At 51.3% G+C, this 16161-nt stretch overlaps 1 protein-coding gene across 8 annotated transcripts in view; it reads left to right on the top strand.

Moving 5' to 3' along the window:
• Window positions 1-985: 985 nt before the first annotated feature.
• ENOX2 (ecto-NOX disulfide-thiol exchanger 2) overlaps window positions 986-16161 on the top strand; it is a 57606-nt gene continuing 42430 nt past the window's right edge. For 4 of the 8 annotated variants that reach the window (XM_065028119.1, XM_065028117.1, XM_065028118.1 and 1 more), the window contains exon 1: window positions 986-1139. In XM_065028119.1, the coding sequence (XP_064884191.1) occupies window positions 1085-1139 (55 nt within the window). In that variant the 5' untranslated portion in view covers window positions 986-1084. Of the gene's footprint in view, window positions 1159-1267; window positions 1304-4674; window positions 4827-16161 lie in introns of those variants that run through there. The other 4 variants (XM_065028122.1, XM_065028125.1, XM_065028121.1 and 1 more) reach the window with 4 other exon arrangements.

Raw genomic sequence — 16161 nt, 5'->3', positions numbered from 1 at the left:
AAAGGCTGAGGGAGCTGGGGCTCTGGAGCTGGACAAGAGGAGACTGAGGGGGGACTCATTCCTGGGGATCAATATGGAAAGGGGGAGTGTCAGGAGGATGGAGCCAGGCTCTTCTGGTGACAACCAGTGATAGGACAAGGGGCAATGGGTGCAAACTGGAACACAGGAGGTTCCACGTAAATCTGAGAAGAAACTTGTTGGGGGTGAGGGTGGCAGAGCCTGGCCCAGGCTGCCCAGGGGGGTTGTGGAGTCTCCTTCTCTGCAGACATTCCAACCCGCCTGGACACCTTCCTGTGTAACCTCATCTGGGTGTTCCTGCTCCATGGGGGGATTGCACTGGATGAGCTTTCCAGGGCCCTTCAACCCCTGACACTCTGGGATTCTGTGAAACTCTGGCCATGCCGCCCTTGGTTTCTCCTCTGCTGTGCCTGGTTTTCTCCTCTCCTCTTTCAGATCCAGTTTAAAGCTCTTTCAATGAGCCCTGCTAACTCCTGACCCGAGGGGGAGAGAGGGAAAGATGACGAGCCCTCCCCTGCTTGCTGTCCTTCAGCGGGACAAGCTGTACTCCTCCAGGCTGTTCCCTGGCCCCGCTAACCCGGCTGTGCTGGGGCCTAGGCTGGGAACAGGCAGCCCAGCTCTGCAGGAGCCAGCGGGCGCTGGGAGCGCTGGGGCTGCAGAGGGCGGACATGGCGCCGGGGGCGGTGCGGGGAAGAACACTACCGCCGGGATCGCGGCGGGTCCAGAGGGACGCGGGGAAGGAAGGGGCTGCAGGGCCGGCGCCGCCTCCTCCGCCGCGGGCGCAGGGGAGAGCCCGGGCTGGAGCCTGCGGCCGAGGGGAGGACACACCGCCCGCCCCGCCCCCGGCGCTGACATACAGGTGCCGCACACGGCGGACACCGCCACCGTCCCGGCGTGCTGTGCGCGCAGCGCAGCGCTCCGCCCCCTAGAGAGGCGGCAGCCAATGGGCGGCGACAGTGGGGACCCTAGCGAGGCGACAGCCAATGGGCGTCCACAGTGGCGCGCGCGGAGGGGCCGGTGGAGGGGTCAGTGGAGGGGTCAGTGGAAGGGTCAGTGGGCGGTGCGGATGTTCGCGGAGTGCGGCTGCGGCGCGGCCGGGCCGGGCCGGGCTGGGCCGGGCGGTGAGTGCGGGGCCGGGCGGTGAGTGCGGGGCCGGGTTGCGCCGGGCGGTGGGTGCGGGGCCGGGTTGCGCCGGGCGGTGGGTGCGGGGCCGGGTTGCGCCGGGCGGTGGGTGCGGGGCCGGGTTGCGCCGGGCGGTGAGTGCGGGGCCGGGCTGGGCCGGGCGGTGAGTGCGGGGCCGGGCAAGCCTCCGGCCTCGCTGTGTCCGGGCGGCGCGGCTCGGCCCCAGGGGGGCCCCCGGCTCGGGGTGCGGCCTCCCGGGAGGCTCTTGGGAGTGGGGCGGTGTTTCGCTTCGGGCCGGGAGCGCCTCAGCAGGCCGCGGCGGCGTGCGCTCCGTTTCTGCGGGTCTCTCCTGGCGGGTCCCCCAGTTTACAGAGTGTGTGGGCGGCCGCGGGGGTGCCGGCCCCTCCCGGGGGTTTTCTGCCGCCTCTCAGGCCGCAGCGGGTCGCGGGGCTCGCTGGGCCCAGGCAGTTTCGCTTTGCTTCCCCCTGGTCGGCCCCGTCTCTCCGGCTCGGTGCGGCCCTCACCAGCGGGGAGTCTTTGAGTAGCACTTCTGTTCCGAGAGCATCGAGGGACCTGAGGCTGGTGACATCCCCAGTGCTCTGGACCTTGGTTGCCTTTTGGATGGTGGGGAAGCTGTTAAGCTGTTTTGAAGGGTTTATTCTGTGTGGGAAGTCTCTAAGCTGCCTTCGGGGTTCAGTGGTAATTAAGAAGTAATAAGGTAGTACAAAAGGTAGGGGGAAATGAGTTGCATTTAGAGAAATTTGAGACTGCGTCTGGAATCTTGTGTCCAGCTGTGGCCCCTCAGTTCCAGCAGGACAGGGAACTGCTGGAGAGAGTCCAGCGCAGCCACCAAGATGCTGAAGGGAGTGGAGCATCTCCCGTGTGAGGAAAGGCTGAGGGAGCTGGGGCTCTGGAGCTGGACAAGAGGACACTGAGGGGGGACTCATTCCTGGGGATCAATATGGAAAGGGGGAGTGTCAGGAGGATGGAGCCAGGCTCTTCTGGTGACAACCAGTGACAGGACAAGGGGCAATGGGTGCAAACTGGAACACAGGAGGTTCCACTGAAATCTGAGAAGAAACTTGTTCCCGGTGAGGGTGGCAAAGCCTGGCCCAGGCTGCCCAGGGGGGTTGTGGAGTCTCCTTCTGTGCAGACATTCCAACCCGCCTGGACACCTTCCTGTGTAACCTCATCTGGGTGTTCCTGCTCCATGGGGGGATTGCACTGGATGAGCTTTCCTGGGCCCTTCCAACCCCTGACATTCTGTGATTCTGTGAAATTGTTGAACTGACTGACTGACACAGGTTGCTTTGGATGCTCCAAGAGTGGGTGGTTTGCGAAGCTGGGGCATAAGGTGTCAGACACTTCTCAGCTGCTGGGTGTAACTGGTTGGGTTCTTTCCTGAGCGCTAGGCAGGCTCAACCATGCCTGGCCCTGTCACTGGGCTTGTGTTGGATCTGCTCTGCCGCAGCCAGACTGTACGTAGGAAGCACCGTTTGGTTCAGGCACACTCGCACCAGTAACTGCAGCTACCAGTGGGCTGTAACTCTCCCGCACCCCCACTGTATAAACATCCTTTGACTATGATTCATATGTATGTGCATGCACACACTTATTTGGTTCCTTAAGCATTATACTCAAGCTTCATATTTATGTGTTTCTCACCATCTTAATTATCTTGCTTATATTTTGGTTGTGTGTGGGGAGTCTAGCTGTTAACTGCAACGTGTGTTCAGATTGTACTGCGTAGAAATGCTCTTGTTCTTTAGTGCCACATGTTTGTTACACAAATGTGTTAGTCCTTGGATTACTTTGGAGCTCCCCTGTACTTCATTTGCACAGGTACAGTGCTTAGGCACCATAGTTTTCTGCCCTGCAGAAGATTGCAGCAGAGCTGTGAGATGATGGGTAAGATGCCAAGGCAACCCGGGGTATCAATTTGTCCAGCAAAGTTGCATTCCTTCCTACTCCAGCCTTTGACCTCTTACCCCCTCTGGGAGCTGACGGGTTGTTTTTTCTGTTTCTTAATGTTTTGTTTGAGGGATTTTGTAACATCTAATTAAAAAGCCCCAGCATTAAGTTGTTGAAAGCTCTGCCTGAGCCACTGTAAGGTCAGGTTACCTTGTTTAAGGTCATGTTTTTGCTGCGGGTGACTTGAGCTCATAGGAGAGGTGAAGTTCAATCTCTGAGTAGTTTCAGAGATAACGTGTTGCTGGAGAGGCATTCTGTGCACCTTCCAAAGATGGTGTGACATTTTTCCCCTAATCCCCAACTTTTCCGCTGACATTCTTCCGGAGCCAGCGTGTCCGTTCCGAAGCGACGCTTTCCCAGCTGCTCCGCTCTTGGCCAGGGCGAAGCCATTCAGGTCCTGGCGCTGGCGTTGCCCCTCTGCGAGGCTCTTGGCTGGGGCGCAGCACTCACTCCTCACTCCAGATTTTTGCACTAAGGTTTTTCTGGTCATCCCAATTACTGGCTCTGTTGGAGGTTTCTTCTAGCCTTTCAAAAATATATATCTGAAAATGTGAACTTTTGAGCGTTGGTTATGCAGCAGCAGGTATCACTCTCTGGGCGCGCTGAGAGGTCAGCAGGATGGGGAGGGATGTGACGGATGAGCCGCCTGGGAGCCTGTTCCCCCTGTGCCTGGAGCTGCCTGCTCTGCACCCCGTGCAACGGAGGACGAGCTGCTCGCCCCCTGAAAAACAATTTCTAGACCTTGTGTTGAGAGGGAGGCTGGTTTGACAGAGCCCTGCGAGCGTCCTAAACGCACTCGGTGGAATATTTAGTAATTTGGTGTGCAGGTGGGGACTGACCGCCCAGAGGGACGCACAGACGCCGAGCGTCCAGGTCTGCTGGTGTACATACCTGTGTGCATTCACACACTGGGGAAGGGCTTTTTTTTCTCCTTTGTTTTGGGTTGTAACAGTAAGTAAACAGCAGAGCTCATACATGACTATGTCTCTGAAAATTTGCCATTCGCTTGAAAACGCTGCGGATAGCCCTTTGGTATTACTGAATGCTGCGTAGTCAAAGAAGAAAGGGATTCTTTGTGTCTCTTTTTTTCTCGCTCATTTTTTCTTTACAGTGCCCTACTAGAATAATTAGCTTGTCAGAAGTTAATGTTTCCGTTGAGTTGAGTACAAGCTTCCAGAATCAATCAAAGTGAGCGGTATGCCTCTTACCGTCAGGGATTACCAGGACTTAATCTTCCTATGCAAAGGCAACTAATCTCAGGCATGCAAATAGGGTTTATTTAACTGCGTGCCAGCGCTGAAGAGCATTGATGTATGAAATCCCTTGCAAATTCAGATGTACTTGCTGCTAATCGCTTCTCCACCTGCTTGTCCACCTCCACCCCCCCCATCCCAGAATCAGCCTATGGGTGTCAGTCACTGGAGACTGATGGGGACATGTGCAGCTGCCCTTTGCCAGCTCCGGCCCCAGGTCCCAACCCGTGCTCCCCACGCCTGGGCTGTCGCTGCCCGCAGGACAGCGTGTGGTGGTTTTACTGTCGTTAGGACCCAGTTTTCCTTTTGTGCTGGAGCTCGGAGGTTTGTGTGGAGCTGCACCGGGTGTGGGAGCTCAGCCCTGGGCTCCCTCTGTTGAACACATGAACCAGCTGGGAGCGGCAGGAGGGCTGCCTGAAATACTGAATCAGCACCTTGCCATGTTTCTTTTGCAGTACGCAGGTAAAAGTTGGTGTTTTGTGTGCTTTTCTTCAAAGTGTGTTTCTCTGATAACGTCTTGTTAGTGTCTTAGCATATAGGACTACAGGGAGTTGACAGAAGTAACTATCAAAAGTCTGCTGGTCTCATCAGCGTGCCGGGGCTGCTCCTGCGTCAAACTGGCGATTATAAGGCTTTAACCATGACAGTAAAGCCAGGAGTACAGTAGGAAAGAGTGCACAAGCCCAAGAGTATTTTTTGAACCTGGCAGCTAGTCTTGGGAAGGAAAAGGTTGGTATCAAAATGTAACTTCAAAGCCTCAGTATCTTCTCTCCTTTCCCTGCCTTGCTGTTTTGTTTTCTCATTGATTGCTGCCAATGCTGTGTGCTTTAGTTTCTTCTAAAGTGCACTTCTTTAGAGCTTAAAACACGTGTTGTGTAATCGGACAGCAGATTGTATCCTGAAATCCAGTTTATTTCTACGTGACATTTCTAAACATGCCGAAAGAAAAAGGGATGCCTGTTGAGGCTGAGCAATACTTATTTCATATATTTGCCAATGTTGGCAAAAGGTAAATCCATATTTATAGTAAAGCCTGTGTCAGCCCATTTCTGAAGTTCCTTGATGCTGGGTCAGAGAGACGTTTCAGTGGGAATAATCTACGTGGGCTTTTTAAGTGTATAATTAAAATGCTTCTAGTTACTTGGAAGTGCCAGAGTACCTGTTACTAGTGTTTTCTCTATGAGTTATAGGGCAGAGATTTGTGACCCTGCTTTTTATTGACTAGTTGGATGTCAAGAAACCCATTGGAGTGTCTGACAGCGGTGCGGAGATGCTGTTGGAGCGCACGGTTCCCTCGTCTGGCCCCTCTAAAGCAGCGCCGGGCTTGTGGCAGAGCTCCTGTTGGTGTTTGATTGACCATTAGTGAACCCAACAGGGAAGATTTTGCAAAAATCTCAAGTTGGAAGCACTGTGGGTTCTGTTATCTTCCGCAATCATAGGAAACCTGCACAGTGAACAGCCCAAAGCTGCGTTTTGGGTAGAAGTGTTGCTAGCAGTGATAGGAATGATCAGTAAAATGGTTCTGTTTATGTTGTGGACTATTTCTGATCTTTTCTTTGCTGGTTGTTAAGGCAAACAGGCTCTGTTAGGAGGAACTAGTGGTTGGAAAATGAAGTCCTGTCCAGGGTCTGGCCCGTCACCCAGTGATGGTAGATACTTCCCTTGATTTATGCCTGGAACATTGAGATCTTTCCTGTCTCCAGGCTCTTTCTAAACATGTCCTGTGAAAGCCACAGCCATATATAGCGTCAGCACAGACCTGAATCAATACCCACCCAAGGGGGCAGGCAGGGCTGTGCATCGTTAGCGCTATTTAGAACAGCGGGAAGCTGCCGCGTGTCTTCCCGTTAAGACACAACTCAGCATCTGTTTCCAGAGGTGAAGAGGACTTGCCGATAGCAATTTTCTGCCTGGCCTAAAGCATCTGTTTTTCCCCAGTTCATTTTTCTAGTGAGGAATCTTCTAGTCCATGTTGCTTTTTAAAAAATTTCGAATCTATGCATTATGCACCTGCCATCTTGTTCCTAAAAATTCAAACTTCTGAGAATCCCTGGAGATACAGAGTGTGTGTGCTCGGAGGTGAAGGATGCACTAATGCCTGTGCCACATATGGCACTCTAGAAATGCTGGTGTGGTCTGACACTCACTGAAACCCTTAGTTTTTCTCCTCCTTACCAGCTGCACTGCAAATGCAGAGATCTGCTGGTTTCTGCCTTTCCTGGCTGGCTCTCCACAGAGCGCGGGTAGAGCTGAGTGGAGCCCTGAGGTTGCTCGTGTTCTGGTGGTCCCTCCCTTCCCAAGCGGACCAGCTCAAAATAGCCGAGGATGCTTTGTTAAGGTTGGCGCAAAGGGAAAGCGCTTGTGCTGGCGCCGCGCAGTCGTCCTGGCTGATCTCTCAGCTTTTTCCTGCTCCGTGCCCAGGAGAGAAGCTTTTCTGCAGCTTCAGCTCTCTTCTGTGCGTGTTCTTTGTGTCTGGTGGGACGTGGTTGGAGCTCAAGCTGAACAGTAGCTTGCTGAAATGGCAGAAGAGAGGCAATCTGTTCTGGAGGTGGCTGCTGTCCATGGCATTTACCAACATTAGGGTGTGAAACCTCACATAATGAGGAGGAGTTTCTTACGCTAAAGTGCATTGCAAATGTTTAATTTTTGGGACAAACTCCATACTGCAAGATACCCAGTTTTGTACTACTTCTGTTGCCCACTTTTCAATACTTTTGTGGGTTGGTTACTCTTTCTCCATCTCGGGGAAGGGAGCGCAAGGCTTTCTCAAGATGTTTTGCTTCTCTTTACTCAGTGTTCCATGGATGGGGGCTTGTCCCTTCTCGGGGGGCCCTGGAGACCCTCAGGCAAGGCTGAAGCTGCCAGGTCCGAATGGTGTGGGTGCCCCCACCCAGAGCCTTGTTCCTGCCTGTGGGGCAGGCAGCTGGCACAGGGACCTTTACTGCTGTCAAGGTTTGATTGCAGGGCGACAATAAACTGTGGCAGATGCGTTGTTAACCCCCTCTCCCTCACCCCCCCCTCAGCCCTTTCTCCCCACTAAGTACAGGCAATAGGAAGGCAAAGAGATACAAAGAGAACTGGAAAAGTTAAAAATGTTTTACTAATGCTACTAATAAAATAGAGAAAATAATACAAAATATACTAAACCAATCTTGAAAGTCCCAGCAGCAGCAGAGCAGACACCTGGAAGTCCTGGGCTGGACTCTGCAGCCAACTGGAGCTGGATTGAAGGATGCAGGGTCTGTTGCTAGGCCTCAGATTTGCAGGGATGACTCGCCGGGTTCTCCTCAGATGTTGGCCATAGTCAAAGAAGGGAAAAAGCGACAAGACCATTGTGATCTCCTGCTTTTGTATGAAGTATCACATGAATGGGATGGATAACTCAGTTGGTCAGCTTTAGTCACCTGTCCAGTTCTCTCCTCCTTGTCCCTCTTGCTTATAGGACATGCATCCTTATCAGCAACCTTGCATTCCATTGCTGTGTCTACCAAAACATGTACCCAACTTCAGAAAAGTGCAGTTACTAAGAAGACTTCAGCTGAAAGGAAAACTCACTAAAAGAGAAACTGGTCTTGTTTGTAACAAAACCAGGACAACTGCTCACCATCATCACCCTTGCAGAGATCCAGACTTGTCATGAAGTGCGTGACAGTTTCTGTGGGTGAAGGAGGCTTGGGGACGATCAGCAGTAAGTAGCTCCTGGCTTTCTCTGCTCACAGAATCTGGAGCAAAAACCAAAGCAAGGTGCCTGTGGAAGTAGCTCTTGGCATCCTGGGAGTCCTTGTTGGAGGAGCTGCCAGGATCTCACATGCAAGTGGGACTAAGATAACTGCATCCTCTCCAGCGCTGTTTCTAGACAGCACTACCCAGAAAATACATTTGTTTTTGTTTCTGGTTTGTGAGGAGCTTCTCACTTTCCAGCCTCTGCCTGCAAAGGAAAATATGTTGCTGCTTGCGATCTCATCAGCTCCCATTTTTTGTAATATCTGAATATTTCTGACTTGTGGAATTCTGTTCTGAGGCTGTATAAGGACAGCAGCGGGCTTTTCTTCCACAGCACTTGTACCGTGGGCTCTGCATGCCCTAATGAAGTTGTAAATGCAGACGCTTAGCTTTAAAACCAAGAAAGTCCTGTTTCTACCTTTTGGGTTTAGACACTGTGGAGGAGCATATCAAATAAGAAGGGTAGCTCTAAACCGGGTCTTGTGTTGAGGAATCATTGGCTCAGAAGAAAAGCTGTAAATTGGAATGAAGTTTCACGGCATGGTACAAACTGTCTTCCTTTCCTCGTGCAGTTGAGTAATTTTTTTGGAGATGAAGTTTGATTTGAAGCGATGGCTTTTTAGCTCTTTAAATCAGTCATCCTCGTGCGGGGATCCACAGGAAGGAATCCTTGCCCCAAGGTGCATTCTTGGCCTGTGGGGTGTCAGTTAATTGCTAATACTGGAAATCTGAGAGTAATAGAATAATTTCTGCTTTCATTCATACTCGTCCTTTCATTGTACCAGTGTGGCCGGTTTAGGATTGCTCTGCGAGACATGACCTGCATGGCCTGAGGTTGAAAACCAAAGCAAATCCTCCAGTGGGAGCAAAACAAGGGTTTTAACGCTGACCTCTTTGCTGATCTTGGTGTGGTCAGATAGGCTGACCTAAGGCATGGCTTGATGAGAGCCTGACGTCTGGATTCCCAGTACCGGTGCCTAAATCATGCCCTGTGTGGTCACCTTTGAGCATTAATCCGACACCATGAATTTGTACCAGCACAAAAAATGTCGCTGCATTCACGTCTGGGGGTCATGTGTTGCATCTGTCAGAGAGCGTATCTGATTACACTTAATGGAAAGCCCATAAATAATAATTCTTTTGGAAGTGGAATGTTCATGAAGAGGCTGAAGCAAGTCTGCGTCCCTTCTCCCAGGGGTGTCTCTGGTTGTGTTTACAATGCTTTTGCTGGGTGTTGCCCACCTCTCTCATGGGTAGTGCATGGTTGATAGTTAGAAATGCATTTGGTGAAGTAATGCTGAGCTGGCTGCAGCTTCATCCTTCAGGTAGTCACTGATCTCACACTGGACTTCACCCGACTTGCCCCAAAAAACACTCCACTGAACTTGAGCTGGTGTTACTGTCACCCTTAGGCAGTTCCTGTGATGAGAGTCCCCACCTTGGGGAGGAATGACCCCATGCACTGGTACCTGCTGGGGACAAACTGCTGGGAAGCAGCGTTGTGGAAAACGTCTTGAGTTGTGATTGACATCAAGTTGAGGATGAGCCAACCAGGTGCACTTGTAACAAAGGAGGTCAGCAGCATCCCGGGCTGCGGTAGGTCGAGCGTTGCCAGGAGATCGAGAGAGGGGCCGTTTCCCTCAGCACTGGGGGGGTCACACCTCGAGCACTGGGTCCAGTGCTGGGCTTCCCAGTACAAGAGAGTGATGGACGTTCCGGACTGGGCCCGATGAAGGGTTTTTAATGTGATGGAGGGACTGTCTGTTAGGGAGGAGAGTCTGAGTGAGCTGGATTGTTTAACTGGGGAAGAGAAGCCATGGGGTGGGGGCAGAGGGAATCTTATCCCTGTGTGCAAATACACCTTGATGGGAAAGACTAAAGAAGGTGATGTTGGAGTCAGTGGTGCCCAGTGAAAGGTCAAAGGGCACACATCCAAATACAGGAAATTCAACTAAACATGAGAAAACTTGGCTAGCTGTGAGGGTGGTCAAGCACTGGAACAGGCTACCCGGAGAGGCGGTGGAGTCTCTGTCCCTGGAGATGTTCAGGACCCAGCCGGATGATTCTGAGTTCTTGAGCAGTGCTTTGCTTTATTCAAGATAGCTTTGGACCTGCTAATGATAGTGACAGAAGTTAATTGGAGTGCAAGACATTCCAATGTGATCGAAAATATTCTGTTCAGCTTTGCCTCTTTATCAGAGAACATGACGCCAAGGGTAATTATAATTTTTGACGTGTGTATTTCTTGCCCTGTGGATTGTGCGTTACGTTTCTTGGTGAGCTGCTGGGACACTATTAGCAGTGTCGTGTCATTCACACTGAGCAGGTCGAAGTTGGTGGCTGATCAGCTCTATGCCGTGTGTTACAGCTGGTCCTCCTTCAGTGCCTTTGCTGGTCTGAGGTGCTGGACTGTAGCTCTGGTGTTGATCTCTCGCCGAGGTCGCGTGTCTGAGCTGCCCGGTCATGCCTTGTTCTCAGTGAATGAAGAGTTGTCGCCACCAGCAGCGTGGTGCTTGTGACCAAACATCGCAGGATTGGGTTTGGATTTGAAATGTCCCTGTGTGAGCAGAATTGTCCTCTGAACTCAGGCTGTGCAGGGAGCTGATGGCCGTGCCAGCAACTGTTGTCCCCTCCGCTAAGTGGAGCTTAGAGTGACTCCATTCTGTGCTGCAACATCGTTATTTGGTGGCTGAATCTTCTGTGGCTGTTGGACAAGCGTCTTGCTTTTGGTTTTACAGTATTTATATAGCAGCTGCCTCCTTCCCGTGTCTGCCTGTGGCTCCCAAGGCTCCAGCTGTGCAACACGTTCAGGTTGCTGTTTTATTTCTCCTGGCAATGTCACAGCTGTTGTGTGGCCCCTTTTGATGGTGTAGCTTGATGATTGTAGTTCCAGCTCCCAGGGGCTTTCAGCAGGAGTCCTGCCCGTGGCCTGCTCCAGCACCTTGCATTCCTGGCGTGGTGCACTGTGATCGTATTATGCCTGTTTAGCGTTCTTTATATTTGCTGCTTATTAAGTAGCAAATTAAAAGCCAGCTTTATAAAGTTGCAGTTGAAGCCTTGGTCCATACTCTAGCAAACCATTCCATTCCTTGCTCCTCTCCAGAGGTGCATGGGACAGCAGTGCACTTTGCCAGGGAAGCAGGCAGGTATGCTACCACATGCCGTGGCTTGCAAAACTTTTCAGTGGCTGCCTTAAGGTGCCAATGTTTGTGTATCTGAAGATTTGTAGGCCTGCAGAATGCCATCTAGAAGAGCAGACAGCCCTGTAACTGCAGAGTTCCAGGTCCTTGTTTTCATCCAGGATTAGAAAATGTAGAAGCTTTGGCCCAGCTTGCAGAGTTGATCTTGTGTGACTTCTTGCAGTGGTCAGGAGAGCATGATGCTGACGGAACACACTTTGTGTCCTGACACCACGGCTCCTCTGTGCTCAGCGTGGCCTCAAAAGATCTGAGAGGAATAGTTTCCTCAATTTACTTTGTCTAAAAACAACACTAAGCCCCCAAACTTAAGCACTTCCCCAGCTTTTCTGAGGAGAGTGAAGGGGAAGAACCAGAGTGAAGCCTGGGGCTCTAACACAGGGAGGAAATGTCAGTAATGGTGTAATTTAGCGTATGATGGGGATGTGCTTTTTGTCAAGGCCCTTGGAGCTGTGTGCCTGCTGAGAACGAGGCTCTCCTCGGAGACCTTGGCATCCCCTTGCTAATGGTGACAAGTCACTGAAGTTGCAGGTTGGGACTGAGACGTTGTGGTGGGGAATTTGAAGTGTTGCAAACACAGGTCCCAGTAATTCAGCAGAACATGAGATGTGTCACAGGCTGCTGTTTATTTTTGGATAGTGTTTGTGTTTGTGGAGTAGACCACCAGCCTTGGCACAGTTTAGAGTTCCTGTGCCCGTGTGTCTAAGCTGGAGGAGGAACCCCTCTCTTAAAGATGGCATTCTGATCTCAAGGTTTAAGGCTGTGTTTGAGCAATACAGAGGAGTATGTCCAAAATGGTATAAACCTATAAAGTATTGTTAGAAGATGACACTTCAAGTCTAGCTATTCTAAAGGTGGTTGTCAAGCCTTCCTCTATATTGTATGAAGTGAGAGCTGCCTGGAAGGTACAGAGACTCCCTGTTGAGGTCCCTCGGAACGATGGCACAATCATCTGGTGTACATGTCCAAAAGCTGCTTTGGCTTTAGCTCATCTGGATGGGTTTCATGCCTGAATGCTGGGGCTCTCCTGGGCCAGTCCTGGGACGTACACTCGAGCTGGGGCTCTCCTGGGACAACCCTGCGAAAGGTCCCAACAGGGTGTCCTTCTGTGGGTCTGAAATGTGGCTTCCCACCTGCCACTGTGCTCCTCTGGCCTTGTGGATACGGGCTTTAATGGACTGATGGCTCTCCAGTGATGGGCCTGGTTGAGTCAGGTATTATTCAGCTTCCCTGCCCATCACCATCTCTCTCTGCTCCTTTGTGTGTGTGCAGGTGAGCTTTTATCACATAACCTAAAACTCTGCAATAGGCCTTTTCTTGCTGGCAAGGAAGACTGGCTTTGAATCGAGTGACATCAGATTAAAAATGTATGTGATGCCTTGATATATTATACACAGCTCCAAATGAAGAACTGGCTCTGACTTCACTACAGCCTTTTCTGCTGTGACTCTTCCTTTTAAGAAGTCGACTTTGTGGGTGGGCACCCAGCAGTTCCTGATCTTGGCAGTAACACAAGGTGGACGTGTCTCCATGTGCCTTGTCAGGTTGCAACTCGCATCCTCTTGCAGACGAGGAACTTCATCCTTTTAGGCAACCGTTGCTGTTTCAAACTTTGCAGTACTCGTTTTGGAGGGTGTTTTCGAAGCTCTGTTCCTGGTCCTTGGGCACACACAGCAGCTCCCGTGTGAGTTTGTGCTGCTAGAGGTTGGCGCCAGCACTGCGAACTTAGCCCTGTGCTGCAGAGCACGTTTGACAGGTTCTCAGAGCAGTAATGAAACTGAAGGTGAGGATCAGCTGAGAAGGAAGAGATGGACGGGCTGATTTGAGATCTCCCTACTCCATCTCTTCTTAAAGACATAAAAATAAGAAGAAACTGCTGCAGGCTTAGCCTGCTGCTGCTCATCACCCCGGCTTGAGAGCGACTCTGGGGTCTTTGCGACAACATCTGTCCAGTCACCAACTCGGCAGTCGTCTTAAAGAGTGTTTTACTTGAAGTTGCACCAGCATCCTCTTCCCTTTGCTCCTCACCAGCTCTCTAAACAAGTTGTCATGAACAGATTGACCTTTTGGTGCAGGAGATAACCAGGAGGAGAAATCCTCAGGAATGCTTTTAATTACGGAGCCGACCTCCAGGAACAAACCTTGCTTTTGTAATTTATAATTGCTCTTCAAAGCCAGTGCTCAAGGTCTGGATGTGTTCAGGTAGAAATGATATAAGACAAGAAAAGAAACAAGTAGTTATTAATTACTGGTCAGCTGTCTGTCACCATGGTCTCTTCTCCTTGTATAGGTCTTCTCTTGTTAATCTGCATGCTGAAAGCAGGAGAGACGTTGCCTGCTGGTTCACAGCTACGTGGTGCTTCATTTCCCATGGTGGGGCGGTGGATAGCCAGGGTCGTGCGACCTGATGCTGAAGACTTAGGTGCATTTGGAGGTCTGTTTCTTCTCCTTCCTATAAGTGCCAGGTTGGGGTTGAAGCCCCTGTGAGCAACCTAGATATGCTGATCCCAGCAGAACATTATCCACTTCCCAGGAGCGGCATTAATCTCTGTCCAGGGTGAGCTGAATCGGGTCTCAGGTCTCCAGGGCTGGCAGGGCTGCCCGGGTGCAGGGGAGCTGGGGGGAGCAGGGCTGCCCCCCTTCTGCTCTGGTCCCGGCTCCTCTCTTGGGTCAGGCACTTCCTTACAGCTTGACTCATGATCTAACCGGCGGGGTGCTGGCTGTACGGCTGGGGAACTTCCTTTGCTCATCCAGTGCAATCCCCCCATGGAGCAGGAACACCCAGATGAGGTTACACAGGAAGGTGTCCAGGCGGGTTGGAATGTCTGCACAGAAGGAGACTCCACAACCTCCCTGGGCAGCCTGGGCCAGGCTCTGCCACCCTCACCGGGAACAAGTTTCTTCTCATCTTTCAGTGGAACCTCCTGTGTTCCAGTTTGTACCCATTTATGTGCCAGCAAAACATGGTCCCAACCATTCCCAGCTCTCTAAAACAGGTTGTTTCATAAAACCACAGGTGACAAGAAAAAAGTACTTTGTAGACAATTCCAAATTACCAGAGGCTTCAAGCACAGAATTAGTCTCAGCAACTTTTAGCGAGGTATACTGCCCTTCGTTGAGCTCTGAGATCATTATTCTGCTGTCTGTCATCTTCGGCACTTGCAGGGATGCAACGCTCAGGGGACAGGGAAAAAAACCACAAACACTAACAAATACTGTTTGCGGATACATATAAAGTGATAAAAATAGCTACATTCTGCTAAGGTTCACCTGTGTTTCTGTGAGGGAAACTCAGCAGAACTACAGCAGTACCAAACACGACAATTATGCCGTCCCAACGCACTGAGAGGCCGAGGTGTTGGTACCAAACCTTCCTCTCGACCCACTGCGGTGTCGCCACTTCTGTTCTGGCGGATCACACTTCCAAGAACTAGTTAATAAACATGTTTGCTCTGTATGGCTGTAAATAGACAAGAGAGTGGACACAGGGAGCCTGGAGGGCTCTTCTCTGAGCTACTGAAAGGTGAGAACGCAAGAAGCAGCCAAAAAACTAAGTACTATTCAGCTGGCAACAACAATAGTCACGCCCGACTATGCGAGATGCCTACAATGCTGTTTCTTAAATACCCCAAAGTCAAAATATAACTGAGGTCATGAGGACTCAGGAAAATAAATCTTGAAGGCAGCAGGTTAAAAATAGAGAGAGGCCGTGTGCAGCGAAGAAACGGGGAGAACAGAAAAGGAGCAACTGCGAGATTTACTTCTGTTATTATCCCGCTGATGGAAGTGCAACACTAAACTTGGAAGGATGTTTTCCCACCCTTGGACGTAGGGAAGGACGCGGACAAGCAGCGATCCAGCCAGACGCTTGATCTGCCAGCTGGACACCCTGCAATGGGTGAAGATGGCGCGCCAGGCAGATGCAGCGTTAACCAAGACCCAGATGTTAACGCACACCACTCAGTCAGTTACTTTCTAACTGAAGAGCAAAGGCAGCTACTAACTCCACTTATTTCCACCATCAGGTCGAGCCAGGGCGCTTGATCGTGCTCTGCGGTACAGGAGCAGCACTCAGATGCTGCATTTGCTCTGACAGCTATGCTGGGGAGGGACGCAGCCATCTCCAGCAGCGATGAGTCAACGAGGAGTGAAAAGCTACTTGTGTACTTCACAAAAAACCCTAATTTATTAACATATTTTTTGGAAAAAAAAAAACCTTAGCTACAGGACTGACATTGGGGTGAGAGGTGTTCTCCTGCCCCTCTGCTCTGCCCTGGGGAGACCACACCTGGAATATTGTGTCCAGCTGTGGCCCCTCAGTTCCAGCAGGACAGGGAACTGCTGGAGAGAGTCCAGCGCAGCCACCAAGATGCTGAAGGGAGTGGAGCATCTCCCGTGTGAGGAAAGGCTGAGGGAGCTGGGGCTCTGGAGCTGGACAAGAGGAGACTGAGGGGGGACTCATTCATGGGGATCAATATGGAAAGGGGGAGTGTCAGGAGGATGGAGCCAGGCTCTTCTGGTGACAACCAGTGACAGGACAAGGGGCAATGGGTGCAAACTGGAACACAGGAGGTTCCACTGAAAGAGGAGAAGAAACTTGTTCCTGGTGAGGGTGGCAGAGCCTGGCCCAGGCTGCCCAGGGGGGTTGTGGAGTCTCCTTCTGTGCAGACATTCCAACCCGCCTGGACACCTTCCTGTGTAACCTCATCTGGGTGTTCCTGCTCCATGGGGGGATTGCACTGGATGAGCTTTCCAGGGCCCTTCAACCCCTGACATTCTGGGATTCTGATTAGTTGATCATCCCCTGCAATTTGCCCACAACACATCTGTGGAGGGTGATCGTCTAAAAGGCGGTTTAGCATAAAGTTACTCTGAAA

The sequence above is a fragment of the Columba livia genome, chromosome 12 (assembly GCF_036013475.1).
Source record: "Columba livia isolate bColLiv1 breed racing homer chromosome 12, bColLiv1.pat.W.v2, whole genome shotgun sequence".
Lineage (NCBI taxonomy): Eukaryota > Metazoa > Chordata > Aves > Columbiformes > Columbidae > Columba > Columba livia.
This window is presented reverse-complemented; position numbering and strand designations above follow the sequence as displayed.